The sequence below is a fragment of the Miscanthus floridulus genome, chromosome 2, assembly GCF_019320115.1.
Source record: "Miscanthus floridulus cultivar M001 chromosome 2, ASM1932011v1, whole genome shotgun sequence".
NCBI classification, from domain to species: domain Eukaryota; kingdom Viridiplantae; phylum Streptophyta; class Magnoliopsida; order Poales; family Poaceae; genus Miscanthus; species Miscanthus floridulus.
The window spans coordinates 170,551,790-170,578,922 of NC_089581.1; the positions used below are offsets into that span (position 1 = coordinate 170,551,790).

The following is a 27,133-nucleotide window of genomic DNA, read 5'->3' on the forward strand; positions in this document are numbered from 1 at the left end:
AAATTCTTCCCATTATATAGGCTAATCCATAATCCATTATCCTCCCTTTCTTGGACCATTACTACAAATTAATGCTTGCTTTTGGTCCTCTAAATTCTCCCCCTTTGGAATCAAATACCAAAAAGGAAGACATTAGTAGCACAAGGGAGGGTCAAACTTTGTGATCCTTTGTGTGTAGAGTGAACTAGATCATAAAATTTGACTCTCACATTATATAGACTATGCTCTCCCTAAATATATGCATACATATGATAGAAGGCAAAGCATATGCATAATTGGCAAAGTATTGCATAAGGGAATTTAATCTATATAATGCACGGAGAAAGCATATAAATATCAAAATGAAATCAACATAATGATATTGGTTTAGAAATACCATATGTAGGAATCAATTTGATTTCTACCACTTGCAATCGGTGGTGGATATTTGAAGTATGATGCTTAACTCTGGGGACTCCATTTTCCTTGTAATGAGACTACTACACACATGATAAGCTTAAAAAGGTGTTAGTCTCAAAGCATCCAATTTGTAGTGTAACCTCCCCCTAAATTTGTGTACACAAGTATGGAATACTTGTAGGAAACATGCACATTGATTTTAGAATCAAGAATACCACTTGAAACATGACATCACATGAATGTGAGAGTCATTTTCGAAGGTGATATCGGGGAGAGATTATCTACAATTAGGACTTTGGCACATATTAGATGAACAATTGTAAGACAAGCTATGTGCCATGCTCCTAAACAATTTTAAACCATGTAGGATTGCTCTAAGGAATAAGAATGAAACCGAGCAAGCCTACCATATGAAATACCTAGTGTATACATGACAAAAAAAATAAGAATGCAAATGTAAACCTAGGCATGAAGAGTAACTAGATGCTAAAAGATACCAATTATAGGAAAAATCAAATCTAATACCAATTGAAATAAGTTGAATCTAGTTACGTAACATGGGAAGGGGAATTTGGGTCCATAGTATTCACTAACCCACTTAGCAATGTCTTTGTCCATCATGATGCACCCCATGAAATGCATCCACTCTTTGCCAAGTCTCCAAATTCCCAAAGTCCATAGGACTTCTCACTTCCCTTTCGGGATCCAAACCTTCTTGGTGCTCTTCATGTTGGAAATGATTTTCTTTGGCACCCAAAAGTGTTTGGCCCCATTGTTGGCTTGCTTATTCACCTTGATGGCCACCACCTTGTCATTTTTCTTCTTCTTCAAGAGATAAGGTGTGGAGGCCTTCTTGTCCACCTTGTTGGTGTAGGTGTTGGAGAGCTTGCTTGTTTGCTTCTTCTCTTTCTTCTTTGCTCCTCCCCTATTCTTTACCTTACACTCATAGGACTTGTGACCTTCCTTGTGGCACATGTAGTAAACCATGGTTTGTCCTTCATCAAGCTTCTTCACTCCCTTGATGGTGTTATCTTGATGAAGTTGGGCTTGCTTCGCCTTGCCTTTCACTTGAGTCAAGTCCTTGGTGAGGCAAGCTACTTCTTGCTTGAGTTGCTCATTCTCCTTTGCAATCTCTTGTGTGCATGTATCTACAACAACTTTCTCAACATAAACTTGGTTGCACAAAGGTGAGTCTAAACATAAATCATTACAAGAAGTAGGGGCATCCTTTTTAGACATGTTATAACTTTTCCTTTTAGATTCCTTAGTGGGAGTTGTACTAGCGGCTTCAAGATTAGCAACTTTATTAGTTAGCTCATCACAATGTTTGCACATGGTTTTCATTTTAGCAAGGAAACTTTTATATGCATCTTGTGAGCTAGCTAACTTTTTTTTTAATTTTTCATTTTTCTTTACAAGTTGCTCATCATTGATTATGCATGCATTTGTTGTTGCACTAGCCTCAAGTTGCTCAATTTTAGTAGATAGTTGAATATTAAGATTAGCAAAATTCTTATATTGTTCAAGCAAAGTTTTGTATGCTTCTTGTGAATTATCTAGCTTTTCTTTTATTTTTCCGAGCTTCTTTTGTTGACTAGTGCAAACTTTAGTATAATTAAGGTTTTGTTGCATAATTTCTTCATAAGAAGGCATATCATCATCACTATCACTCTCACTAGAGGATGAGCTTTCGTTACCTCGTGCCATAAGGCACACATGAGAAGAGCTAGATGATGAGTGCTTGCGCCCTCGCCTCTTGTGATGGTGTTCTTCTTCACTTGAAGAATCATCCCATGTCCTTATTGATGTGAGGGCTTGTTTCTTGCATGCCTTCTTCTTTTTCTTGGGCGTGGGCTTATTTGGACAAGCTTCCACAAAGTGCCCCAACTCGCCGCATTCATAGCATCATCTCTTTCTTTGCTCATTTCTTTGATTTGTGAAAATAAGATCTTGGATTTGGATGGGCACACCCTTGATATTGAGCTTTTGGATCATCTTCTCCACCTTGTTGATTAGTTTGATTGATTCTTCATCAAGGTCAAAGGTGGAGGAGGAAGATTTATTATCATCACTTGAGTCATCATCATCATCATCATCCTCATCTTCTTCTTCATCTTCACTTGAGGAGCTTGAGCTTGTCTCAACTTGCTTGCCCTTCATCTTCTTTTTCTCACCACATGCGAGAGCTTTGCCTTTGCTTGATGAAGATGCTTCTTCTTGACCCATCTTGCATGACATTTCAAATGTCACTATCTTACCAATGACTATGGTCGGGGTCATGGTGCACAAGTTTTTCATATTGTGAAGGATGGTGATGATGCTTGCATATTTCTTTTGTGGTAGCACAGAGATGATCTTCCTTACGATGTCTGCATCATCTAGCTTTGTTAGTCCTATTGAATGGAGCTCATTGATAATTAGATTCAAACGAGAATACATATCACGAACAAGCTCATCATCATTCATTGTAAAGGAATCATAATTTTGTTTAGCTAGACAATGTTTTTGCTCACGAACATTAGATGTGCCGTCATGGAGCTCTTGAAGTTTTAACCAAATTTCATGTGCCGTATTTAAAGTGAACACTTGGTTAAACACACCCATACTAAAAGATTTAAACAAGCAATTTTTAGCTCTAGCATTGAAGTGCATTTCTTTTTCATCACTCTTTGTGGGTTTTTTAGGATTCTTAATGGGTTTCATCACATCACGAGTGACTCTCCAAACACCTAAATCAACCACCTCAAGGTAGCAAGCTATTCTAGCTTTATAATAGGGGAAGTTAGTGCCATCAAAGTGCGGAGGCCTAGAGGTATCCATCCCAACCACTCTAAATAGCGTTGGCTCAACGGTGGTTAAGCCAAAGGTCCAAATTGAGCCAATCGGCTTTGATACCAATTAAAGGGGACCACGATGCCTAAGAGGAGGGCTGAATTAGGCAACTTAAAATTCTAACTCTAAACTATGGCCTCTTTTTCTAACCTTAGCAAAACCTATGCAAAAGACAAACTATCTAAATGTGCAACTACGGTTTTGCTAATGTGTTGCTATCTTTACCTCAGAAGGAGTAATACAATCAATGTAAATACGAAAGCTAAAGAGCAAAGTAGAGATATGCAAACTCTTGTCGATGACTTTGGTATTTTTATCGAGGTATTGAGAAGCGTGCAAGCTTCCCCCTAGTCCTTGTTGGAGCCCCTCGTAAGGAATCCCTCGCAAGGGCCAAGCTCCCGATCGGGTAACTCCATGGATAGCCTCGGGCCTTCCTCATGCACAAGTGGGTCTCTGACGTGCCTTCCGCTTCCGGCAAGCCTCTCCTGGATGCTCCCCACCGTCTTCACTATCAAGCTTTCAGCCGAAACGACATGGGCCTTGTTCCCTCTGGTATACGGTGGCGGCCACGCCATAAACACGGTTGGCGTGATCTCGCAAGACTACAAGCCCCTCCGATGTACAACAATGGTGCATGCAAGCATCGAGTGGTAAGAGGTATGCAAACCTCACTAAACACTAGGCCTAAACCTAGAGCAAGCGCATAAGCGGTGGTCTAATCAACCTAAGCACTTTGCAAAGCACCTACGCTAATCACCTAATAAAACACTAAGCACTATGCAAGTGGAGATCACTAAAATAATGTATCAACACCCTTGGTATGTTTCCTTAGCTCCACTCAGCTCATTTGGCCGGTTGGAGATTGTATTTATAAGCCCCACTGAGAAAGTAGCCGTTGGGGATGAAATCCCGCTTTTCTGCTACTGACCGAACGCTGATAACGTCCTAACCAGACACGTCTGATCGTCCCGACCGTTGGAGCCATGATCTACTGATTGGACGCTGGCAGTGTCCGGTCACATGCCACGTGACGCGTCTGGTCATAAATTCACCGCTCTAGAACCTCTATGTACTTGATCGGACGCTGCTGTCCTACGTCCGATCGGTTTGCCACCAACGTCCGGTCGCTGCTGCTATTGCCGAGCCTCCTGATCGGAGCGTTCGATCGCTTTTCTCTAGCGTCCGGTCCAACATCCAGTCACCTTTGTGAGCTCATTTCTTCGTGATCTTGCATGTGGCTTGGTTCCTATCTTCGTGCTTGGACTTTGCTTGATATCTTAGGTCTTCTCTTGTGCTCCTAAGGTCTTCTTTGAGGTGTTGATCATCGGATCATCACATCGCCTTTGTCCAAGTCACATCTTGTATCCTATTGAACTACAAAATAATCACTTGCAAATTCATTAGTCCAATTTGGTTGTGTTGGTCATCAAACACCAAAATCTAAAGTAAATGGGCCTAGAGTCCATTTTCCTAACAATGGACTTCCAAGTTATAATCATTTATCAATTCTAACCATCTCCTTTGCCTCATATTCCGCTCAAACTAAGTGAAAATATACTTGAGGCTCTTGAGATCTGTAAAAATATGCACTTTGTTAGTGCCTCCAAATCTTCAGAGCGTGGACCATCGCAACCAGCTCTAAGTCATGAGTGGGGTAATTCACCTCGTGCTTTTTCAGTTGGCGTGAAGCATAAGATATCACACGCCCATCTTGTATAAGCACACACCCCAGCCTCGTCTTTGAGGCATCACAATATACATCAAAGGGTCGGTCAATATCTGGTTGGGCCAACACAGGAGCGGTGGTCAGAAATGTCTTCGAAGCTTGGAAAGCTTCTTCACAAGCTGGACTCTAGTCAAACTTAGCTTCTTTTTAGAGCAGCTTCGTCATTGGCTGAGCTATCTTGGAAAAATCTAGGATGAAACGCCGATAGTACCCAGCGAGACCAAGGAACTAACGAATCGGATGCACAGACTTGGGAGACTTCCAATCCAACACATCTTGCACCTTGCTGGGATCTACTGAAACACCATCAGGTGTCAACACATGCCCCAAAAACTACACTCGATCTAACCAAAATTCGCACTTGCTGAATTTAGCATACAACTTATGCTTCCTCAGTCAAGCCAGTACTATCCGAAGGTGTTGGGTATGCTCTTCATTATTTTTAGAATATATCAAGATATCACCAATGAACACTACCACAAACTTGTCTAGCTCTGACATAAAGACCGAATTCATCAAGTACATGAAGAATGTAGGAGCGTTGGTGAGACCAAAAGACATCACTAGGTACTCATACAGCCCATACCTAGTAGAAAAAGTTGTCTTTGGTATATCATGTGGTCTGATCTTGATCTGATGATAGCCTGATCAAAAGTCAATCTTCAAGAACACCTTGACACCAGCTAATTGGTCAAACAAAGTATCTATGCGGGGCAAAGGATACTTGTTCTTAATGGTTACCGTATTAAGGGGGCGGTAATCCACACACATCCACAGAGTACCATCCTTCTTCTTCACAAAAATGGCTAGGCAACCCCATGGTGAAGAACTAGGATGGATGAAACCCTTTTTCAACAACTCTTCCAGCTGCTTCTTCATCTCAGTCAATTCCCTTGAAGCTCTTGCATTGGAGAGAAGTGAGATGGAATCCTTGCGCAAGGCTTTGGCCAAAGAGCAAGAGGACCATGCTATCACAAAGAAAGCAAATAAAGCTCTCAAAAAAAGTATTGTGACTTAGATAAAAAAACATAGAGAACTTGAGTGTAATATAGCATTTTTTGGGATAGCAACTCACATCTCACTAAGGCAAAGGAAACCTCTACTCCCTTCACTAGTCAAGGTTGTGGAAAATGTTTTAATCTTGATTTGAATGCCTATTCCACTAACCTTGCAAACATAAAAGCTATGAGAAAGGAGATTGTTAGGCTCAATGAAGTCATTGAAAAAGGGTGGATAAGTGTGACCCAATCCAATGAAAAGAAGGTTGATGAATCAAAAGGGCCACAATTCAAGCAAGAAGGCATATCTCAATCAAGCATGGGCTTGGACACACAAAAGGAGCCAAGACAAATGGAAGAAGAATAGTGAATGGCTATGAGTGTGTGCAGTTTGAGAGGAAGGGCAAAATTAGTACAGATCAGCCTACATAGACCGCGGTAGTGCAACGTCCCCGAACAGTAGTGCTGCACAGCGGCAGTGCTGCAGTAAAGGGCAGCAGTGCCATGCCTCACAAAAATGAGAAGGCTACCAATTTTGTTCCTGATCAAATTAAGCCCAAAAAGAAGGAGTACCAGGAGAAATAGGTTCAGCAGAAGCCAAAGGAATCAGTGTGGGGCACTATGAACAAGTATGCCTACCAACCAAAGTTTCAACCACCTCGACAAAGCTTGACTTCGTGTTTTGTTTTAAGGAACAACAACAGTGGAAAAGTGGTTGCCAAATATATTGAAAAGGAAGCCAACACATATATGAATACTTCTATTTTGGTTCCTAAATTTCTTGTGACTAACATGCAAGGCTCCAAGTCAAATTGGGGACCTAAATCAGGCAATTAAATCTATTTTGCAGGCATACTCCTCTGGTGGGTCAAGTTGGGTGCTTGATAGTGGATGTACAAATCATATGACCAAAGAAAGGAGTATGTTCTCATCATATACCCCAAAGATGGACTCAAATGAAAATATGCTCTTTGGAGACAACTCTAAGGGGGATATGATTGGTCTCGGTAAAGTTGCTATAACCATTGAGCATTCAATTACAAATGTTTTACATGTTGATTCATTAGGTTATAATTTATTATCCGTCTCTCAATTATACGAGATGGGCTTCAATTGTCTCTTTATGAATAAGGGTGTGGAAGTCTTTAGAAGGGATGATTCCTCTATTGTCTTTACGGGTTATTTAAAGAACAAGCTTTACCTAGTTGATTTCAATAAAAGTAAAGGTAATCTTGAGACTTGTTTAGTGGCAAAATCTAGCATGGGGTGGCTTTGGCATCGCCGACTAGCCCATGTAGAGATGAGGAACTTGGCCAAACTTCAAAAGGACGAACACATCCATGGGCTAACAAATGTTCACTTTGAAAAAGATAGGATATGTAGCGCTTGTCAAGTCAGAAAGCAAGTTGGCGTACCTCACCCACCAAAGAGCATCATGACCACGACGCAACCATTGGAGCTCATACATATGGATCTCTTTGGACCGGTCGCCTACCTAAGTATTGGGGGTAACAAATATGGTCTTGTTATTGTTGATGATTATTCCTGTTTCACTTGGTTTTTTTTTCTTGTTTGATAAGTGTCAAGTTAGAGACAAAGTGAAGACTTTTGTTAAAAGAGCTCAAAAGGAATTTGGTCTCCCCATCAAGAAAATGAGAAGCGACAATGGGACCGAATTCAAGATCACCCAAGTTGAGGAGTTTCTTGATGAAGAGGCCATCAAGCATGAGTTTTCAACTCCATACACCCCTCAACAAAATAGTGTAGTAGAGAGGAAGAACCGTACACTCATTGATGTGGCAAGAACAATTATAGATGATTACAAGACGCCGGACCTCTTTTGGTGCGAAGCCGTCAACACCGCCTGCAATGCCATCAACTGCCTCTACCTACATAAGAAGTTGAAGAAAACTTCATATGAGCTTCTAACCGATAACAAACAAAGGTGTCCTACCTTAAAGTGTTTGGGTGCAAGTGTTTCATACTTAATAAGAAACCCAAAACCTCTAAGTTTGCACCTAAAGTTGATGAAGGTTTTCTTCTTGGCTATGGATCAAATGAGCATGCCTATCATGTTTTCAACAAAACCTCTGGAAGAGTTGAAATAGCGATAGACATGACATTTGATGAATCTAATGGCTCTCAAATGGAGAAAGTTGATTCAGGTGTTGTAGGAAAGAAGGATCCACCATGTAAAGCAATCAAGCAATTGGCTATTCATGATATAAGACCACAAGAAGATGGAGTCACTGAAGTGGAGGTTCCTCAAGCTACTGATGAACAAAGTTCCACTGACGTACCTAATGCTGAGGGGGAGCCAACCTCTGCTACAAATCAGTAGAGCGATAGTGCCACACTCCCTCTGACAGTAGCAGCAAGTCCAACTCTGATTCAAGGATAGAACCTACAACCCATATTTGAGTAAGAAGATAATGAAGATCCAGAAGATGGACAAGAGGCCATTGATCATCCAAGACTAAGGCAAACAATACAACGGGATTATCCCATCGACAACATCCTTGGGAGTCTTCGAAAGGGGGTAACAACTCGCTCACATTTAGCAAACTTTTGCCAATATTACTCATTTGTTTTCTCTTTGAAGCCTCTTAAGATAGAACAAGCACTTGGAGACCCAGATTGGGTGATGGCCATGCAAGAAGAGCTCAATAACTTTGAAAGAAACTAAGTGTGGACTTTGGTGGAATGACCCAATATCAATGTCATTGGTACCAAGTGGCTCTTCCGCAACAAGCAAGATGAGAATAGAGTGGTGACAAGGAAAAAGGCAAGGTTGGTTGCTCGAGGTTTCACTCAAGTAGAGGGCTTAGACTTTGAGGAAACATATGCACCGGTGGCAAGACTTGAAGCAATCCAAATGCTTCTAGCCTATGCCGCTCATCACAATTTCAAGCTATATCAAATGGACGTGAAGAGTGCATTCCTCAACGGCCCCATTCAATAACTTGTCTATGTTGAGAACCACCGGGTTTTGAAGATCCCAAGTTCCCCAACCACGTCTACAAACTCCAAAAGGTGCTCTATAGGCTTAAGCAAGCACTAAGAGCATGGTATGAATGCCTTAAGGAATTCTTGCTTAAACAAGGCATTGAAATAGGTAAAGCCGACCCTACCATTTTCACTCATAAAGTTGGTAAAGATATATTTGTGTGCCAAATATATATCGATGACATAATATTTGGTAGTACTAATCATACTTTTTGTGAGGAATTGAGTAGGATCATGACGAAGAGATTTGAGATGTCCATGACGGGTGAGTTGAAGTTCTTCCTCGGATTTCAAATCAAGCAGGTGAAGGATGGAACTTTTATTAGTCAAACGAAGTACACCCATAAAAGCTCCAGTTTGGTTTTGGTGAATTGATAAAACCCTAAGTGCTAACCTAGTTTATCAAAGTGATTATGAGATAGGTAGCACTACTCCAAGTGATGAAGTAAATGAAGATCATGACATGATGATGATGATGGCATGGTGATGATCAAATGCTTGGACTTGGAAAATAAGAGAAAAACAAAAGGCTCAAGGCAAAGGTGAGAATTGTTAGAAGCTTTTTGGTTTAGTGATTAAGACACTTAGAGAGTGTAATCATATTTAGGATCGATAGTTGTACTATTAAGAGGGGTGAAACTCGTATCGAAATGCGGTTATCAAAGTGCCACTAAATGCTCTAACTTATTGCATATGCATTTAGGATATAGTTGAAAGCTAACACCCTTGAAAATGTTTGTGAAAATATGCTAACACGCATGCACAAGGTGGTACACTTGTTGGTTAGCATATTTAAGCAAGGGTGGAGAAGTTGGTGAATCGAAGGAGGTGTTTTCCACTGTCAAACAGTGACCGAACACTGGTCACGTGGTGACCGGACGTTGAGGAGCAGTGTTCGATCAATTATAAAAGAAGGTGGTACTCTCGGCCTAAGACCGGACGCAGGTGACCAGACTCTGGCTGAACACTATTCAATGTTCGGTCATGTTGATGTGGCGACACACAGAGAAGAGGGAGAGTGATCGGACGCTGGGCGAGTCCAGTCGGGCGTGACCGGACGCGTCCGGTCACGATTGGAACCTTACTGGAAGTGACCAGACGTTAGGCAACTGTGCGTCCGATCCTACACTATAGTGCGTCCGGTCATAACTTAAATGTATTGATGACTGTTGAGATCGGGCGATTAGCTTTTGAAGCAGGGGACACGTGGCGAAAATCTGAGGACCGGACGTTGGGGTCCTGCATCTGGTCAAACCGACCGGTGCGTCCGGTCGACCTGATTTTCCAGGGAACAGAGAGCCAACAGCTCTATTCATGAGGGCTCTCTATTTAAGCCCCATGGCCAGCTCAAACTCACCCTCTTGGTCATTTGCATTGACATAGCAACCTTGTGAGCTTAGCCAAAGCCCTCCCACTCATCTCCATCATTGATTCATTATCTTTGTGATATTGGGAGAGAATCCAAGTGCATTACTTAAGTGATTGCATCTAGAGGCACTTGGTGCTTGTGTTTCGCTGCCGGATTCACTTGTTACTCTTGATGGTTGCCACCACCTAGACGGCTTAGTGCAGCGGAGGAGGATTGGCACGAGTTGGTGATTGTTCGTGGCCATCTCCCGATGATTGTGAGGGGACTTATGCCTTTCCCGGCGGAGCGCCGAAAGGTAACCCTAGTGGATTGCTCGTGTCATTGAGTTACCTCCCTTGTGGGTAGGTTCTTGCGGTGTCCAATTGTGTGAACGAGATTCGTGCAACACCTCTTAGCCGCATAACCACCAAGTGTTGGTCGACACAATGGGGACGTAGCGTGTTGGCAAGCACGTGAACCTCGGGAGAAAATTGGTTGTCTCTTGCCCTTTGGTATTCTTCTGGTGATTGATTTAGTATTCATCTTGTGATTGGTTCACTCCTCTATACGGTGGTATAATCACCTTACTTACTCACTTACATACCCGTAAACTAGTTGTAGCAAGCTCTTTAGTATAGCTAGAATTAAGAGCTTGCTTTGTAGCTTAAGCTCATCTAGTGGAGCTCTTTAGTGTAGCAAGTGTGAGAGCTTTTAGTGAGTAGTAACTTAGTAAATTATGTGTCTAGTGATCATAGTAACTAGAATTATTGGATAGGTGGCTTGTAACTCTTGTAGAGCTAGAGCAAATTTGTTTTTCGCTATTCACCCCCTCTAGCCATATTAGGACCTTTCAGCCCATGATATGCTCAAGAAATTTAACATGGTGAATGTTAAGCCTATCAAAACTCCCATGTCATCCAATGGACATCTTGATCTCAATATTGAAGGGAAAGCCATGGATATCCAGGTATATCGTTCCATGATCGGCTTTCTACTTTATTTGTTGGCATTGCCGATGGGACCGACCAACCCCTGCATAGAGAAGGGAAGGATGATGGTTTAATCCAAGACAGCACAAGAAGAGCAACGAAGATACCAAGCAAAAAAAGTTAAGGAATTGATCGTACCACCAATACAAGAAGACTATCGGAGATGCCTTCATCCTTCATCCCTTCGATGGCAGCACTGGCAGCGGTGACTTCCCTGGCTTCACCTTTCACTTGATCGATCTTGTTTTCCAGGGATGCCAGGGGCTGCTCGTGGCTACTGGAGTCTGCGTCATGGTCTTTGGCTAGCTCCGCACTCAAAGGCGTGACATAAGATTTGCTTAAACCCTTGAATACATAGGATGCACTCAATCGGGTAATAGTGGAGGTCTGCTTCAGATTGCTTGCTAGTTGCTCAAGCACAAAATCACCTTTAGGCATGCCATCATACAGTGAGAACACTAAAAAGCTAGAAGCGGGCGGTGGTGACATCCGTAGCATCTCTCTTGCGGCGTGGAGCCTCATTACTCCCAATATGATTCTAGAGTGTACCTCCCATTTGTGAATGGGGGATACTATGTTGTACATTGATATAAAACGGTGGATAAAGAGTACTTCTCTGATCAGAGTAAGCCACATATCGCGCCTTGTTGAGCTAGTCATCTCGGGGAACTCCAAAACCAGAGGTTCTGATCTAAATGATCATTTAGCCTAAGCTGAACACCGAAAGGTTCTATTTAAGATGGAACTCATAGTGACTCAAACATAATGGCTTTATCAAACAATGGCACACCAAAAGGGCCTGTTGAAGCAGTGCTAATTTGGTGTTCTATTCTAGTGTCTGAAAGATCAACCTTGATAGCAGTTTCGTATGAAATTTTTCCGGAAGCCTCAAAATATAGTGCCTTGTTCGTCAGAGTCACTCGACCTAGAAAACCAAAAACACCAAAACATTGACTAAGGTTATATGTTATTTACTAATAAAGGAAACTAGTAATTCAGATTAGTAGAATATGAGAAATGGAAGCAACCAGAAACAAAGTGATCATATTGATTACCTGGCCAACTAGTGCTTCCAATGTGCCTCACTACCCTTTGTGTTCCTGCTGTGCCCTCCATGTGCAAAATGAATTCATCTTCAGCGAATTCAGTTCCAATTGGAGCTGGCAAATCTTGAAAGAATTTGAAGGACCTAAAAAAACATTAGAGTTTGTAATGGTTCATACATTTGACAATAATGTTGACAAATGAAGAATATTTGGTCCAATCATGGAACAGGCAGCATACTTATCCATTTCTTTCAGGAATCTGTCATCACCAGGATAATGCAGCCTGTTAGCTGTGGTAGCAGTGAGAGCTTCAAATGTGAATCGAGCATTAACCACGTCACAAGCCAAAGGGAATACAGATCCAAACCACACGTACGCTTCTTCCCTAACAGTTGGCTCTTCATTCACCTGGGTAACCAATTGATGGCTGCTTAGAGCAAATTGACCATAATACACTGGTAATCAGTAATTTATTTGACATGCTTACAAGAAGAGGCATAACTCCGCCTATGTTGTCTCAACATAGCAGGTCCCAAGTCCTGGTAAAGGAGGAGGGTTGTGATAGACGTGGCGAGCCAACGTTAAATCTAGCCATTCTAATGGAGATAAAACCCGAAAGAAAATCGTTGAGGCGTAACCCTCTTAGCGACGCGTCATATCGGAACCCGGGTATGGTGTTAAATGAGCAAGGGCCGGGTCGTCACCCCCGTGACGCGCCGTGTCGCGATCTAGGCACGGTGTCAAGTGATCAAGGATTGGGTTGTCGCATCCTTAGTGGCGCGCTACATCGGCGCCCGGGTGTAGTGAAAAATGAGCAAGGGTCTTCACATCTGATTCGACAGGTGTGAAGGGTAAGGAAGCTAGTCAAACCAACTAGAATCCGTTTAGGCAGTTGGAATGTAGGATCTCTTACAGGTAAGTTAAGAGAATTAGTTGATACCGCGACTAGGAGACGTGTAAATATATTATGCGTTTAAGAGACTAAATGGAAGGGTCAGAAGGCGAAGGAGGTGGACAATACAGGTTTCAAGCTTTGGTACACAGGGACAGTTGCGAATAGAAATGGAGTAGGAGTTTTGATTGATAAGAGCCTCAAGAATAGTGTGGTGGGAGTGAGAAGGCAAGGAGATATGATTATCTTAGTCAAGCTTGTCATTGGTGATATGGTCTTGAACGTAATTTATGCGTATGCCCCCCAAGTAGGCCTCGACGAAAGTGTTAAGAGACAGTTCTGGGAAGACTTAGATGGCCTGATTAGAGCTGTACCCAGTAATGAGAAGCTTTTTATAGGAGAAGATCTTAATGGGTATGTAGGTACTACAAGCGCAGGTTTCGAGGCAGTTCATGGAGGTTTTGGCTGTGGTAGTAGGAATCAGGAGAGAGAGGAAGTTCTGGACTTCGCGGTAGCTTTTGACCTGATGATAGCCAACACTTTCTTTAGAAAGAGAGAATCTCATCTAGTGACCTTCAGTAGCGAACAACACTTTAGCCAGATTGACTTTGTCCTCACAAGAAGAAAGGACAAACGAGCATGCTTGGGTCGTAAGGTGATACCAGGGGAGTGTGTTGTTTCTCAACATAAGCTTTTGGTGATAGACTTTCGTTTTTAGGTGCGTGCCCGTAGAGATAAACAAGCTTAGATTGAAAGAACAAAGTGGTAGAAACTGAAAAGAGAGACGTCAGAGATATTCAGGGAAAGGGTTATCAAAGAGGGCTCTTGGAAAGAAGAAGAAGACATAAACAACATGTGGGAGAAGATGGCAACCAACATTTGGAAGGTGGCCTCAGAGGTGTGTGGAGTAACCAAAGAAAGTGGAGGTGAGGCTAAAGATACTTGGTGGTGGAACGAGAAAGTCCAAAGGGCTATTAAAGAGAAGAAAGAGTGCTATAGACGCTTGTACAATGATAGGAGTGTGGACAACATAGAAAAGTACAAGGTGGCAAAGAAGACTGCAAAGCGAGCTGTAAGTGTGGCAAAGGGTAGAGCGTACGAGGATCTTTACCAACGTTTGAGTACGAAGGAAGGAGAGAATGACATTTATAGGATGGCTAAGGTTCGTGAGAGAAAGACAAGGGACTTCAACCAAGTTAAGTGCATTAAGGATGAAATGGAGCATCTTTTGGTGAAGGAGGATGAGATCCGACATCGATGGCAAGAGTATTTTGACAAATTGTTCAATGATGAGAATACGGACACAACTTTTCAGTTGGATGATTTTTTTGATGACACTAATAGACGCTTTGTGCGGAGAATCCAAGAATCTGAGATCAGAGAGGCACTGAAAAGGATGAAAGGAGGTAAAGCGATAGGACCGGATGGTATCCCAATCGAGGTGTGGAGATGCCTCGGGGACATAGCTATAGTATGGCTAACCAAGCTATTCAACCATATTTTTCGATCGAACAAGATGCCTGATGAGTGGAGGAGAAGTATATTGGTACCAATCTACAAGAATAAAGGAGATATTCAAAGTTGTACTAATTATCGGGAAATTAAGTTGATGAGTCATACTATGAAGCTATAGGAGAGAGTTATCGAGGATCGCTTGAGAGCGATAATCACAGCTTCATTTTCTCCGAGTGGCTCCTTCCTATCTTCCCTTTCTTTCGCTATGCTCTCCTGTAAAATTTAGCACGTGTCATTCAGTTCAGGACTCGAGCATTTCTCATGTGTGACATACATATGCTTAATCGCCAACCATGGTGACCTGTTGATCCGATGGAGTAGGGGTTTCCAAGCTAGCATCATATCGAAGGTGAACCGACTTAGCGAACCGTCACTTATCTTCTCCCCAATATCATGTGATGTGATAATTTGCAGGGCCTGAAGACTGCAAAACTCAACTAGTTTTGTTGAATAGTTGCCAACTGCTGCAGTCTTTAAGCCCAACTCGCAGTCTGCCACCAAATCATTGACACTCCTGTCCAATGTCCTGTGTGGCATTGACTTAATTGTTGTGAGAGAAAAATATTGTTTCGGCTGAAAAAACAAGCCGAACAAGCCATTTTTAAGACAAGCGAACGGGGCTAGTTGGCCAAATTTCGAAGTAAATTAAAGAGCATTTTAAGTTTTCTTTCCTTAAGAAAAGAATACGTCTGTTACTCTATGCTAACATATAGCCAAAAGGATTTCTCTAGAGAGACAAACCCAGATAAAACATGTCAATAAATTATACAGTTCAGGATGCTACACGAGAAGAGATTTTGCTTGCTTCAAAATAATACCACCCCTTCTAAACTGATGGAAATGAGAATTGGATTACAAGTTTTTGGCTTAAGCATTATTAAGTTGTCAAATACAAGATGCGTATATTCATGGGTCCCTGTATTCATTCATGTCTGTCTCCACAAATAATACTGCATCCGAACTAAACCTGCAACAAACAAGTATGGGTACACATCATAAAGCATGGAAGTTCAGATCACCGAGTGTCTAAGCATATTCCAAACTAAACCTGCAACAACTAGATTTGAGCACAACTGGAAAAGATTAGAAGTTCTGTACTTATGATTGACGTTGGTCCGATATGACAGCAAACGAATAAAGATCGAGAAGACGAACAGCGCACGCACAGTGAACATTGCCGGAGCACGTGGTTGGCGATGGAGGAGAGGTGCTTCCGCCCGCTCCCGTCTGGGGGGCTGCTTCCCGTGCCGGTCCCCGCCGCCGGTGCGGCCGTCAACTCCCGCTGGCTCTCAAGTCTCAACACCCATGTCCATGGCTGGGGTGGGGCGGGGTGTGCACTGGATGCGTCGTCCTTCTGCGTGGTCCATCGGGATGTGTTTTTTTTAGTTTTAACACTTTTTTTTTTGCAAACTAATTTTAAATTTAACACGGCCTGTTTTTTTTAATAAAAACTAACACTTTTGGACGCGCCTATTGCCCTGGCGTGACCAAATGCCTGTGCCGCGCCATGCATGGTGGCGCGACAGAGGGCTGACGTGGCGGCGATCAGATTCGCTGACCGTTGACGTGGCAGGGCCTGCCGCGCCACCGACCTTGACGCGGCAGTGCCGCGCCCTATTCTGTGGCGCGGCAGAGCCGAATAAAACCCCGCGGCCAGTCCTACCTGCCCGAGCAGCAAGCCCACCAGGTTGTCGCGCCCGCCGCCCGCCTGGCGGTACATAGACGGTTTAATCGGAACGCGTTGCGCCGATAGTGGGAGTTATTCTAAGTATTGCTTGACGTAAAATCAATAGTGAATTTGTTTCTGTCTTTTGTTGAATTTTTTTCACGGCCGAATAGAGAATTTGATAAGCCAATGATTTTTTTTCCTGTTTTTTATAATACGGTTAACCACCATGTTAACTAATCGATTAAAAAAAATTGGATCGGATTGAAACAAATATTTTTAATGGAACTTATTTATTTGGCTTTTTGGCCCCATATTATAGGATCGGCGGCAACGCGACCATAGACCCCGTCTTTCTCGACCCCTCGCGCATGACGCCGGCCACCAGCGTCGAGATACCCCGGAACTGTCGGTTTTCGAACTAGTTGCTACTTAATCTCGCATGCAGTGATGTCGCGACGCATTGAAACGAATATAAAGCAAATAAATGAAGTCCGTACGCAAGTTGACAAGCTGCCACATAATGTTTTCATTGGTTTGACATAAGTTCGACATAACATAACCAACTATGTCTGCAAGTTTTGGACGCCAATAATAGTTCGACCTAACAAACTAAGACTCAGGAGTGTAAGGATCCCTTAGACGTTTTTGTCTCTTCGGATTTATTGGCAACACATTGGGAGTGTAGCCAACGTCGATGTGGCCGCATCGCCGGTGCGTACGGCTCGTACCCTGCAAGTATATGATATGCACAATTACTTAAAATTCTTTATGATCGTTAGTTCATGTAGCCTACGTATTTAAAGAAACTACCTTTGTTAGTACCTGTGAGGCTCTTTATGTACCAAACGGGGCACCACCTAGCTGAGACATGCCGATCTCGTCCTGCGGCCAATCGTCCCACTGGTCGTGCTGTCTGCGGAAGCCCGGGGGTCGTCGTCGTCATCGTCGTCGTCCTCGGTTGCAGGGTCCTTCCCAGCGCTATGATGTGATGATGTACGCACCGCGGAAGTGGCACCTGTCATCGGCTGAGAAGGGTCGGCTGGTGTCCTCAAAGAGGCTAAAGACGTGCCACCCGACCGCGTCGGGAGTGGCAGTTCCTCATAAGGAGTGTCTATGCAGCTCAGCTTTTGGACTAGCTTCCTACAACTCTTCTTCACCTTCTGCATAAATAGACATTAAAATTAATACATTTTTCAAACACATATACACTAAAGAAATATTTTCAAAACAAACTAGTTTATGTTTACCTCCACAAAAGCCTCGAGAACGCCTAGCCCTTGCCCTCTAGACTCGTGAAGCCGGAACGCTGCTTCGTTGAACAGCCTCGACAATTGTGTCGCCTAGGTACAGAAACGCGGTTGAACAGTTTTAGTATACATACTTAATACCAAATGACTAACAAATTGTACCATTCAAGTATCTTACCATGTATTTTTGTAGCGGGGCTCTCTGTAGCTGTGTGTCCTCTCTAGTGGTAACGTCGTACACATCTTCGATCACATCTTCCTTCGAGTCCTCGTCAATTGCCTCCTTAATGTACGGGGGCTTGATATGTGTCCTCGTAGACTTGTGAAGCCAACGCATGTACTCATCGAAGGTGTGCTGGTCGTGTGGAGGACCCGCATGGACCGGCTGTCGTTCCCTGGTTTCTCACAAGTGGATGCGCGCGTTGTGTATCACACGCCAATCCTTGGTCTTGTACCTCTTCCTGCAATCATACCTACAATAAAACGATGTTAGTTGTACCACACACACCTCTGAATTGTAGCTTTGTTATTAATCGATAACGCACCTGTGCAATCCTTGGTTGGTGGAGTAAAGCAGTGGTGGGTAGCCTGTCATTCTTCCAAACTGTCTACAAACCCTGACGGGCAAGCGGTGGAAGAAAATAAGAGGGACGTTGTAGCGATACTCCTCTGACTCGTCTCTAGTGACAGGACTGAGATAGTACTAGAGCTCTGGAGCATCCCAAGGATACCAATGCACCTGAACATTTCGTAATTGAGTTAGGCTGTGATATAGTGTAGATCGAACAAGATACATGTATGATAGTAAAGAGAGTGTAACCTGATGCTATGTCAGGACGTCGAGATCGTCCGTGTACTCCCAGTACTTGTGCCTCGCATTCCCTCTAACTAACTCTGATTTCATTCAGATAAACAGAGTTGTAGGGAGTGTATCATGCCCGTTCCATTACTGCATTGAACACGATAATGAATTAACCATTAATAAACTCATCATATATAACCATATCGAAGAATAGAATGAACCGAAGTACTTACCGGTAAACCAGTATTAAGGGGCTTCCCAACAGGCCATCGTTCCCAACACCAAACCTAGAGTAGGTACGAGCAACCCCCAAGGTTCGCATATCCTAAGGTGCGACGGCAAGCAACGCATAGCTGTCGATATATCCATGCCAGGACTGCGTCACCCCCAGCTGTACGCTGCTATGTTCTCCCACGGCTGGCGTAGTATGTCAAGGAAGATCCAGCTGATGGTGTTGCCCGAGGCGTCTGGGAAGAGGAAAACACCAAGAAAGTACCAGAGCCACACTCGAGCGAACCTGTCGATCTGAGCCTCCTCAGCCTGTGGGTCTAAGTAATCAAAGCACTCCGTGATCCAGGACGACAAAACACCAGAAGTTTCCCTAAAATTGACCAAAGAAAATAAGACCCGATAGCTACAGGAAAGCAATGCAAGTATTAAATAGGCTTGAATTTCTCACTTATTTTTCTTGGAAGCCTCGTCGTCCGGTGGAAGAAAGCTAGTATACTAAGCCACCAACTCCCTCCAGTGATCGTTGTCAACTATCCCTGTCACTGAAAGTCCCCCCAACCGAAGGCTAAAAATAGCCTTCATGTCCTACATGGTCAAGGTCATCTCGCCACAAGGTAGGTGGAACGTGTGGGTCTCAGGCCTCCACCTATTATAAGAATAGAACGACTGATAGTTGCCTCAAATTTGTTACAAGAAAGTTTACGTACAAAGAATGCACTCGCACCTGTCTACAACTGCAGTAAGTAGTGTTGGGTCAAGGAGCAGAAGACCGTGGTTGATAACACGGACAAGCTTGAGGAAGCCAGCACACCGTATGTATGGCCAGGGGCGGATCTAGCACTGGGGCGACCGGGGCTCGAGCCCCCACTATCGTCGCCGGATGCATAGAGCCCCTCCTAAGCCCCTGCTATAAATTTATAGCCATTGAACTTTAGAAGGAGAGGCTACGTGTAGAAATTAAGAAGAATAAGCCCCTCCTAACCTATATCTCTAGATCCGCCACTGTGTACGGCGCATAATGCTCGTCCCACTAGTGCGCCCTAGTGTGCGTGCGGGGCCTCAAAGTAGGCAAGGTCACCTCTACGCCATTGTCACTCAAGATGTGTGCTCGGTGCTGGTCGTCGTACTCCACCTCAAGAATGTGGTACAATGGGTGCTGCATGGGAGGGGCCATCCTGTTATAAATTGATAAACAAAGCGTTAGAGAATTCAAATTAACATTATGTAGCATTGTAAAATTTGAACTACTTGTTATGCAATACGAACACAATATGAAAGCACATGTATATATTCAAAGTAACATTAACAGACATATCACACACTAGTAACATAAACAACTTCACTAGGAATATAAGCATTTGACGAAACTTCATGAAGTCATCAAAATCGACGTATCACGCACTGGTAAGTACCGATATTTATAAACTAGTATCTATACCCAAAATCCCTAACTAAATAACTAACTATAAATTAAATAATAAATACCTAATCAATCCCTAAACCCAAAATCCTAACTATACTAGAACATACAACCTCAAACCTAAAAACTACCTACGTAAATCACAAACAAATTCACTAACCTAACTATGCTAAATCACTATCATAAATCAATAACAATCATGAAACCCTAACTATCCTAAATTACTAACTATCCTAAATCACTAATTATCCTAAATCAATAATAATCAAAATAACTTAAAATCGAGAGGGAGGTACCTTAGGAGCAAGCGGCCTTGACGTGCCGGTGTTCGTGGCGCGGCTAGCGTAGGCGCTGTTTGGGGAGTGGGCGGGCGCGGCGTGGGCGGGCGGGCACAGGCGTGTGCGGGCGCTGCGCTGCGGCGGGCGGGCGGGCGTGCGGGGGGGGGGGGGGGGGGGCGGGCGGGCTCGCTCGCGATATTTATTTGGCCCTACCGCGCCATGCGCCGTGGCGCGGTACTGCCGTGCCAAGATCGGTGGCACGGCAGAGCCCTACCACGTCAAGGTGACCCATCGTCAAGGTCTCCTTCGTCACCACGGGGCCGCGCCTCTCACTTCACTTGTGCATCCACTGCCTCGAGCTGAAGAGGCCGCGCGTTACTGCCCACGCGGTGGACTACCTCGCCCTCATCGTCGTCGTCGTCGCCTTCGGTTGGGGCCTCACCTCCATAGCCGAGTACTTTCTTCAACGAGCCGCCTTTGGCAGCACGACGCACATTCCATGAAGTACTCTACCTCGGGTCACGAAAAGACGCATTCAAACGCAGATGAACTCCGGATCCGGTGGACATGGAAGAGGATGTAAATGGAGTGGCACAAGGAGTGCTTGCCCATGTCAATGCCTAAGACCCCAAACCCAAAAAGGGTAGCAGAAGATGTAAAATCAACCTCTAACAGAGTATCTATACGGGAGATCTATTTTGGATGAGAGAGTACCTGTACAGGAGATCCATTTTGAGTTACCTGAGAGGCACAACTTAAATATAAGTATCCTCTCTCCTGAAAACCTATTTGCAGAAGAAAAAAAATTATCTTTTTAGTCCTGTTGTTGGAGAGGATGTTAAATAGATATTGAACCCTTTAAATGTAGCGCTATTCAAACGTTGAATAAGTCTTATTTTAGACGTTGTTGTTGGAGATAGTCTTAAGGTGAAACTATGATACAAATACGGGATAGTTGTATAGCATTTGCTGCCGACGCAGGAAAGTGACAACCTGGTGATTCCAGCCGGCGACCAATCCACCTTCACCGTACTACTATACAACGGTGGCCTGGCCTGATCCGAGCCAGCGTAGTAATACACATGACGACCTATCAAAATAGTGTGCATACCACCTCCACATGATATGACAATGACACCAAGATCGAAAGCAACAACGATACAGGTACATCAGTCCACTTGCAATCGTGACCCAGGAAATGTGCCTGCGGCTTACTTCAGATTTAAGAACAGCCATACCTTATACTCCACTGGTGGACAGTGGACTAATGATGGTTTCAGCTCTGATCGCTAACAGCTAAGATTGCTAAACTTCCAATCAGAGGACAGCGTACAAAGAACTCCATAGATGGTGTACTTGACAGGATTGAGCCAATACTTTTCTCTGATGTGCTCCCTCCGTCACAAACTAAATCAACTTCTAGAGTCGTCCTAAGCCAAACTATTTTAAGTTTGATCAAAATTGTAAAAAAGAGCACCAATATTTATGACACCTAATTAGTATCACTAGATACATATGAAATGTATTTTCATAATGTACTTATTTGGTGTCACAGATACTGTTACCCTTTCCTATAAAGTTGGTCAAACTTAAGATACTTTGACTTAGGGTGATTCTATGAATTAATTTATTTTGGAACGGAGGGAATATTTGTGTTCTCAATCATGATCGAGACCAGTATTGCACAGATGATCATGCCTCAGGCATTACCTCCAATGAAATTGTACAGTACAGTATACACAGTATGAAGCTACACGGACAAACTGTAGATCATCTGATAGCTCCAAGCAGATTTGCACCTCCAAGCTTAGCACCAGTCAATTGCTGTTGACCAAAGTAAACGCAATTAAAATTCATCCTTCGATTTCTATATGTTGGTATCATGAGATGTGTAGAAACTACTTGCACAGAACGTGAGGTACTGTAAAGTGTAAACAGGAGGACCCAAGATCCTTAGTAAATGGGACAGGACGCAAGAACATACAGTGTCACGCAAATAAACTTCTCGCAAGTAAGCTCTCTGAAGATTTGCGTCTTGCAAGTTTGTACCAGACAACTTAGCACCCTGAAAATAAAAATAAGCTTCAGCACATGCTCACAAAGTAGGTTTCACTAGGATAAGTAATGAGTATTAGTACAACTGCAAATAAGGACTGGTGTCAATGCTCAGGACTGTATGTTTCAGTAACAAAAAATGGCTTCCAGGGCACATCATAGGGCCTGTTTGGTACAGCTTATAAGCTGCTTATGGCCAAAATAAGCTGAAATCAACAGCCAAACGCCTACGCTTTTCAGCAGCTTATTCTGGCCACGCTTATTCCCACAGCTCCCATTTGTACTAAAAAGCAGAAGCTGGATCAGACCAGCTTATTTTGACCGCCGCTTTTACTCTATTTGTGCAGCTTATCTGGGAAGCGCTTCCCATATAAGCTATACCAAACAGGGCCATATTGAATGGTTATAGACAGTAACAAGAGGTGCATTCAAAGTGTCACTTATGTAAATTGTTGAATGCTTATCTGTTGATATGACTAGTACGCATATTCCCCTTGCTGCCCATATTAATTAAGGAACTCACAAATTTGATCGAAGTCTAAGAACCAATTAATGCTTTACCCAAAAAAAAAACACCCAACTCATCGATCCTATGCCATAGATAACATGGGTGTAGTCACATAGATGTGTGTAATAAAAATAATGATTTTGCTAAAAGGATGTTTGCTCCTTTGTCAGATAGCATACTCCAGTATTATTCATGGCGTGTGGAATAGATAATGTAAAGGAAGCAAACAATAGTTTTGAACTGCATGGATATTTTTTACCACGCTAAGAGTATGAACATGATAGGCTAAAGCCTTCACCATGATGGTTAGAGATTATACTGTCACAAACTTGCTTCAGTTCTAACAGGCAAAAAAAAAAATCAACATTCCTAGGAAATTGTGTCACATGAAGTTTCACTTTACCTTGAGATTGGCTGCTTCAAGGTTAGCTCCTCTTAAGTTGGCTTGTGTAAGATTAGCAGTCTGAAAATCCAATTGAATGGGCAATAAGATGCACAGGTAATAATCAGATTTCAATATTTATGGTTTACGGCCTACTAAAAGCCAGTTGATATGAATCTTTTATTTGCACCAATATAGGTAAATAATACAGCATTATCCCTATGAAGGAAAACAAACAGGCATGTCTCCTGAATGCACTTCAGCAAACACTGGATTCTGCTGCCACATTTTGGATGCTGATATATAAACATAGTATCACTGCACTAACATCCAACAACAGAGCAAAAATAAAAATACACTATGATTTATTCCACTGTCCATAAAGATTTTGACATGGAGTATAGTGTATGTGAACAGGAACACAATATGCTGAGTAGCATGCACAATGGTTTGCATACCTGTAAATGGGCAGAAGTGAAGATCCGTTTCAATGAAGCTACATCGTGTTAAGCATGCATCTGCAAAATAGACAGAGCATATGTTTTTCTTTTTATAATCACTTGCTACTGAAACTTAGAACCAATATCACTTATAGGCCTATAGCAACTCAACAATGGTCCTTGCAAAAATACGGAAGTATCAAAATTCATACATAGTGCTAGAGACATAGTACAATTGACAAAGATATCCAACAATAGTACAGTTGTCAAGAACCAAGAAATGAAGGAACATGATTAATGTGAGCACTGCTACCTTGCAAGTTGGCACTTCGAAGGTTTGCTCCATCCAGAATAGATTCTTGAAGATTCGCTCCAATAAACTCACACCTGTTATTCCGAAGCGGTGAACATGAATGCTAAATTCTAGAGAGATAGAAGAAGCCACGCAGTTGCTGATAAGTAGAATGGTTTCTTACTCACGCAAATTTGCGTTTTGGAAAGATGAAGACAATGCTTCCACCTGCTGATAAGAATATAGAGGTATGGTATCATCAGTAAAATGTTTCATTTTATACAGCAAAAATCTTAGCCAAGAACTATACTAAGAAGCTCTTTTTAAGAAATATGAGACGGAATTGAAACATTTATACAGTCACAGACAAGTAAATTAGCATAGTTTCTACAGGCTGCTACTCCTAAGAAGATGGCAAACAACAATAAAGGATTTTGGTGTAACTGATTTACCCCAAATTTTGCTTTGTAAAGGTTAGCACATGAAAAATCAGTGTTCTTAATGCATGCATAACTGAAGTCCACCTCTGATAAGTCCTGCAGAGCATTGAAAAAACATATTTTCAGAGTGCAAATTGTAAACTACAAAAAAACTGAAAAGAGAGTTAAACACTGTCAAATTGATCATGGACACCACACAACGATAAGCTAGCAGAGTGGTAGAAATCAGAGTAACAACAGCTCCAATGACAAAGGAACAATAGTCAATAATGTGGATAGATAACAACAGGAGAAATTCTACCAAGATCTTACAAGCTTAGACAGATCAAGGCCAGACAAATTCACGCCACGGAATCTGACTCTTTGCGCCTGTATGCTCTTGATCACGTCCTTTCGTGTCAATTCAGCCTCCAAACTGTCGGCTTTCTTCCAACCCAGCCTCTCGTTTATGTAATCAGCTAGACCCTAGAGCAGAAACCATCGCCTTATGGACAACAGTTGAATGAGATCAGAATTTGTAAGGAAACGAGACGCGATCGAGCGTTATTCTATTTACGAGCAACTGGTAGTACTCTGCCTCTCGCAGCAGCTGCTGGTAGTCGGACTCCGACAGCACGGGGATGGCGCCGTCCCTGAGCCAATTGAGCACGTGCCGGAAGTGCTTCCCGTCCCTGTCAACGAACACCATCCCCTTCCCCTAGATACAATGGCAAAAACCATTCAACCCATCAGCTGAGACCACAGTCCCACGGGAGTTGCAAGAACCAGCGGGCGTACCGTGGTTGGGTGCTGCGGGAGCGTGTGCCGCCCGCTGAACATGGCGGCGAGCATGGAGTCGGGCTCCCGCTGCGTCAGTGTCTCCACGGTGGTCGCATACTTCTTGCCCCCTGCATCGACGTGAATAAAATGGTAAGACCAGAGATACTCTGATTCGCACCCTGAACGGCAAAGGGGGCGGTGGATCAGGCAAGGGAAAGGCACGGACCTATATTGAGGAGGACCGGGGAGGAGGAGGAGGGCTCCGGCGACTGCATGGCCACGGTCGCCGGCTTCGGCACCGGCGCCGTGGTAGGCACGCGAAGGTGGATTGCGGAGGGGGATCTGGAGAAGTGGAGAATGGAGATGGTTGGGTAGCCCGTGCCTTCCTTCGTCTACCTGCTGGCCGGCTACGGCTGGGTTTTACTTTTTACTTTTACTTTATTTTCTTTTCTTTGTTATAAATAAAAGGAAAAAAAAAGGTTGCAAATGTCTTCACTCTCCGTCACTAAAAAAACAAATCTACATTTTGGATAAGCCAAAGTTATCTAAATTTAACCAGATTTATAAAAAAAGTATCAGCATTTATAAAAATATATTCTATAATCGATGTAATGATATTTATTTGATATAAAAATGTTAGTAATTTTTATATAAATTTAGGTTAAACTTAAAATTGTTTGAATTTTCGAAAAGTGAGAGATACGTTCTTCTTAGAGTGGATGGAGTAATTTATACATTAATTATGAAACTATCAACTCTAAAACATGTTTACTTTCTCCAGGTTCAACTGTTACTCTTTTTCCTCGACGCTTCCAAATTTTTTCTAAGTTTGTGGTACTTTTTATGTCTAGAGTATACCTTAGTTGAGTTTGACAAGTATCTCATGTAGATTCAATACGAGTGTACGAGTACATCCTTATATAGCTGAGCATACGACGTGTTTTACGTGGCAGAATCGTCTGAAATAACACACCTTCAGAGACGTTCGTCTTCACCAGACACTAAGCACCCTGAAAGCAAGTTATATCGGATGAATTCCGTCGAGCACACTCCAAGGGAGAACTCGAATAATCCACGTTTTTCCTTCAGGATCCAATAATGAGAACGAGTTTACGATACTTAGTCCATTTCATACGACCAGAGTTCTTAAAAAATACATTATTACAGTACCAAGTTCAGAGTGCGGAATCTAAACAGCGAAATTACAATAAACATTTAACGATAGAATACAAGAATCCGTCTGTGCTCACCAGAATAATCCTCCACACAACAGCTACTCTTCAAGCTGCACCTGCAACACGGGTAAATAAACCCTGAGTACACAAGGTACTCGCAAGACTTACTCGACTAGTGGGAATAATTTCTTAACTCCAAAGGATATGATATGTTTTATGGTTTGCATAGTTTTCTTTTTGCAAAAAGCAATACTAGTAGTGAATCCTTATGTATGTGTTTTATTAGCAGTCATGATTAGTTCATTAGCTAATCATTCTATATAAGCACATGTTCTACTTTCAAGTAAGAGTTGAGCAATCAGATCCATTTCACCATATTTTATCTTCCAGTTCTTACTACGGTGCTAGATTGTAGACAAGTCATACTAGATTACCCAGCGATTCGTGAATCAATGTGCCCAGCTGGGTACTCCGAAACACATGCCCCCGCTTGTATCACAGGCACAAGCAGAACCAACCCACCACTCTCTTGTTAAGGGGTTCAGGTCCCCATCCAAAATTGGACTCTAAGCCCCCACACCTGAGTCCTAGACTCAGTGTGGTGCTTAGACCTCCACCGTCCCCGCCTCCAATCAGTCGGTCCAGAAAGAGCCGGAACCCACGATAAAAGAGCATCGAGCCTTT

The 27,133-nt window shown here is 42.9% G+C and overlaps 1 protein-coding gene and 2 pseudogenes across 3 annotated transcripts; all 3 read right to left on the reverse strand.

Moving 5' to 3' along the window:
• Nucleotides 1–8,922: 8,922 nt before the first annotated feature.
• On the reverse strand, nucleotides 8,923–16,471 carry LOC136537440 (uncharacterized; annotated as a pseudogene).
• Nucleotides 16,472–16,920: 449 nt separating this feature from the next.
• LOC136540635 (uncharacterized) lies at nucleotides 16,921–21,179 on the reverse strand. 3 transcript variants are annotated; one of them, XM_066532636.1, is made up of 10 exons: nucleotides 21,113–21,179; nucleotides 19,425–19,875; nucleotides 19,149–19,346; nucleotides 18,703–19,070; nucleotides 18,488–18,616; nucleotides 18,213–18,406; nucleotides 17,846–18,140; nucleotides 17,668–17,760; nucleotides 17,243–17,580; nucleotides 16,921–17,149 (listed from the first exon to the last, which is right to left on the reverse strand). In XM_066532636.1, exons 7-9 carry the CDS (start codon nucleotides 18,002–18,004, stop codon nucleotides 17,278–17,280), a joined length of 555 nt encoding a protein of 184 aa, XP_066388733.1. In that variant the 5' UTR covers nucleotides 18,005–18,140; nucleotides 18,213–18,406; nucleotides 18,488–18,616; nucleotides 18,703–19,070; nucleotides 19,149–19,346; nucleotides 19,425–19,875; nucleotides 21,113–21,179; the 3' UTR covers nucleotides 16,921–17,149; nucleotides 17,243–17,277. The 3 variants fall into 3 exon arrangements, with proteins under 3 accessions (XP_066388733.1, XP_066388734.1, XP_066388732.1); XM_066532637.1 differs by lacking the exon at nucleotides 21,113–21,179 and adding an exon at nucleotides 20,417–20,518 and having other exon boundaries at nucleotides 17,846–18,128; XM_066532635.1 differs by lacking the exon at nucleotides 21,113–21,179 and adding an exon at nucleotides 20,417–20,518.
• A 174-nt stretch (nucleotides 21,180–21,353) lies between these two features.
• Nucleotides 21,354–25,659, reverse strand: LOC136540636 (FH protein interacting protein FIP2-like; annotated as a pseudogene).
• Between the last annotated feature and the right edge of the window lie 1,474 nt (nucleotides 25,660–27,133).

Excerpts from the sequence above, each read along its gene's own strand:
- LOC136540635 (XM_066532636.1), bottom strand. The coding sequence starts at position 18,004 with ATGCGTTGGCTTCACAAGTCTACGAGGACACATATCAAGCCCCCGTAC. Across the intron at positions 17,761-17,845 it reads CCCCGCTACAAAAATACATG|GCGACACAATTGTCGAGGCT; the intron begins GTAAGATACTTG and ends TTCTGTACCTAG. Across the intron at positions 17,581-17,667 it reads TTCTCGAGGCTTTTGTGGAG|AAGGTGAAGAAGAGTTGTAG; the intron begins GTAAACATAAAC and ends CTATTTATGCAG.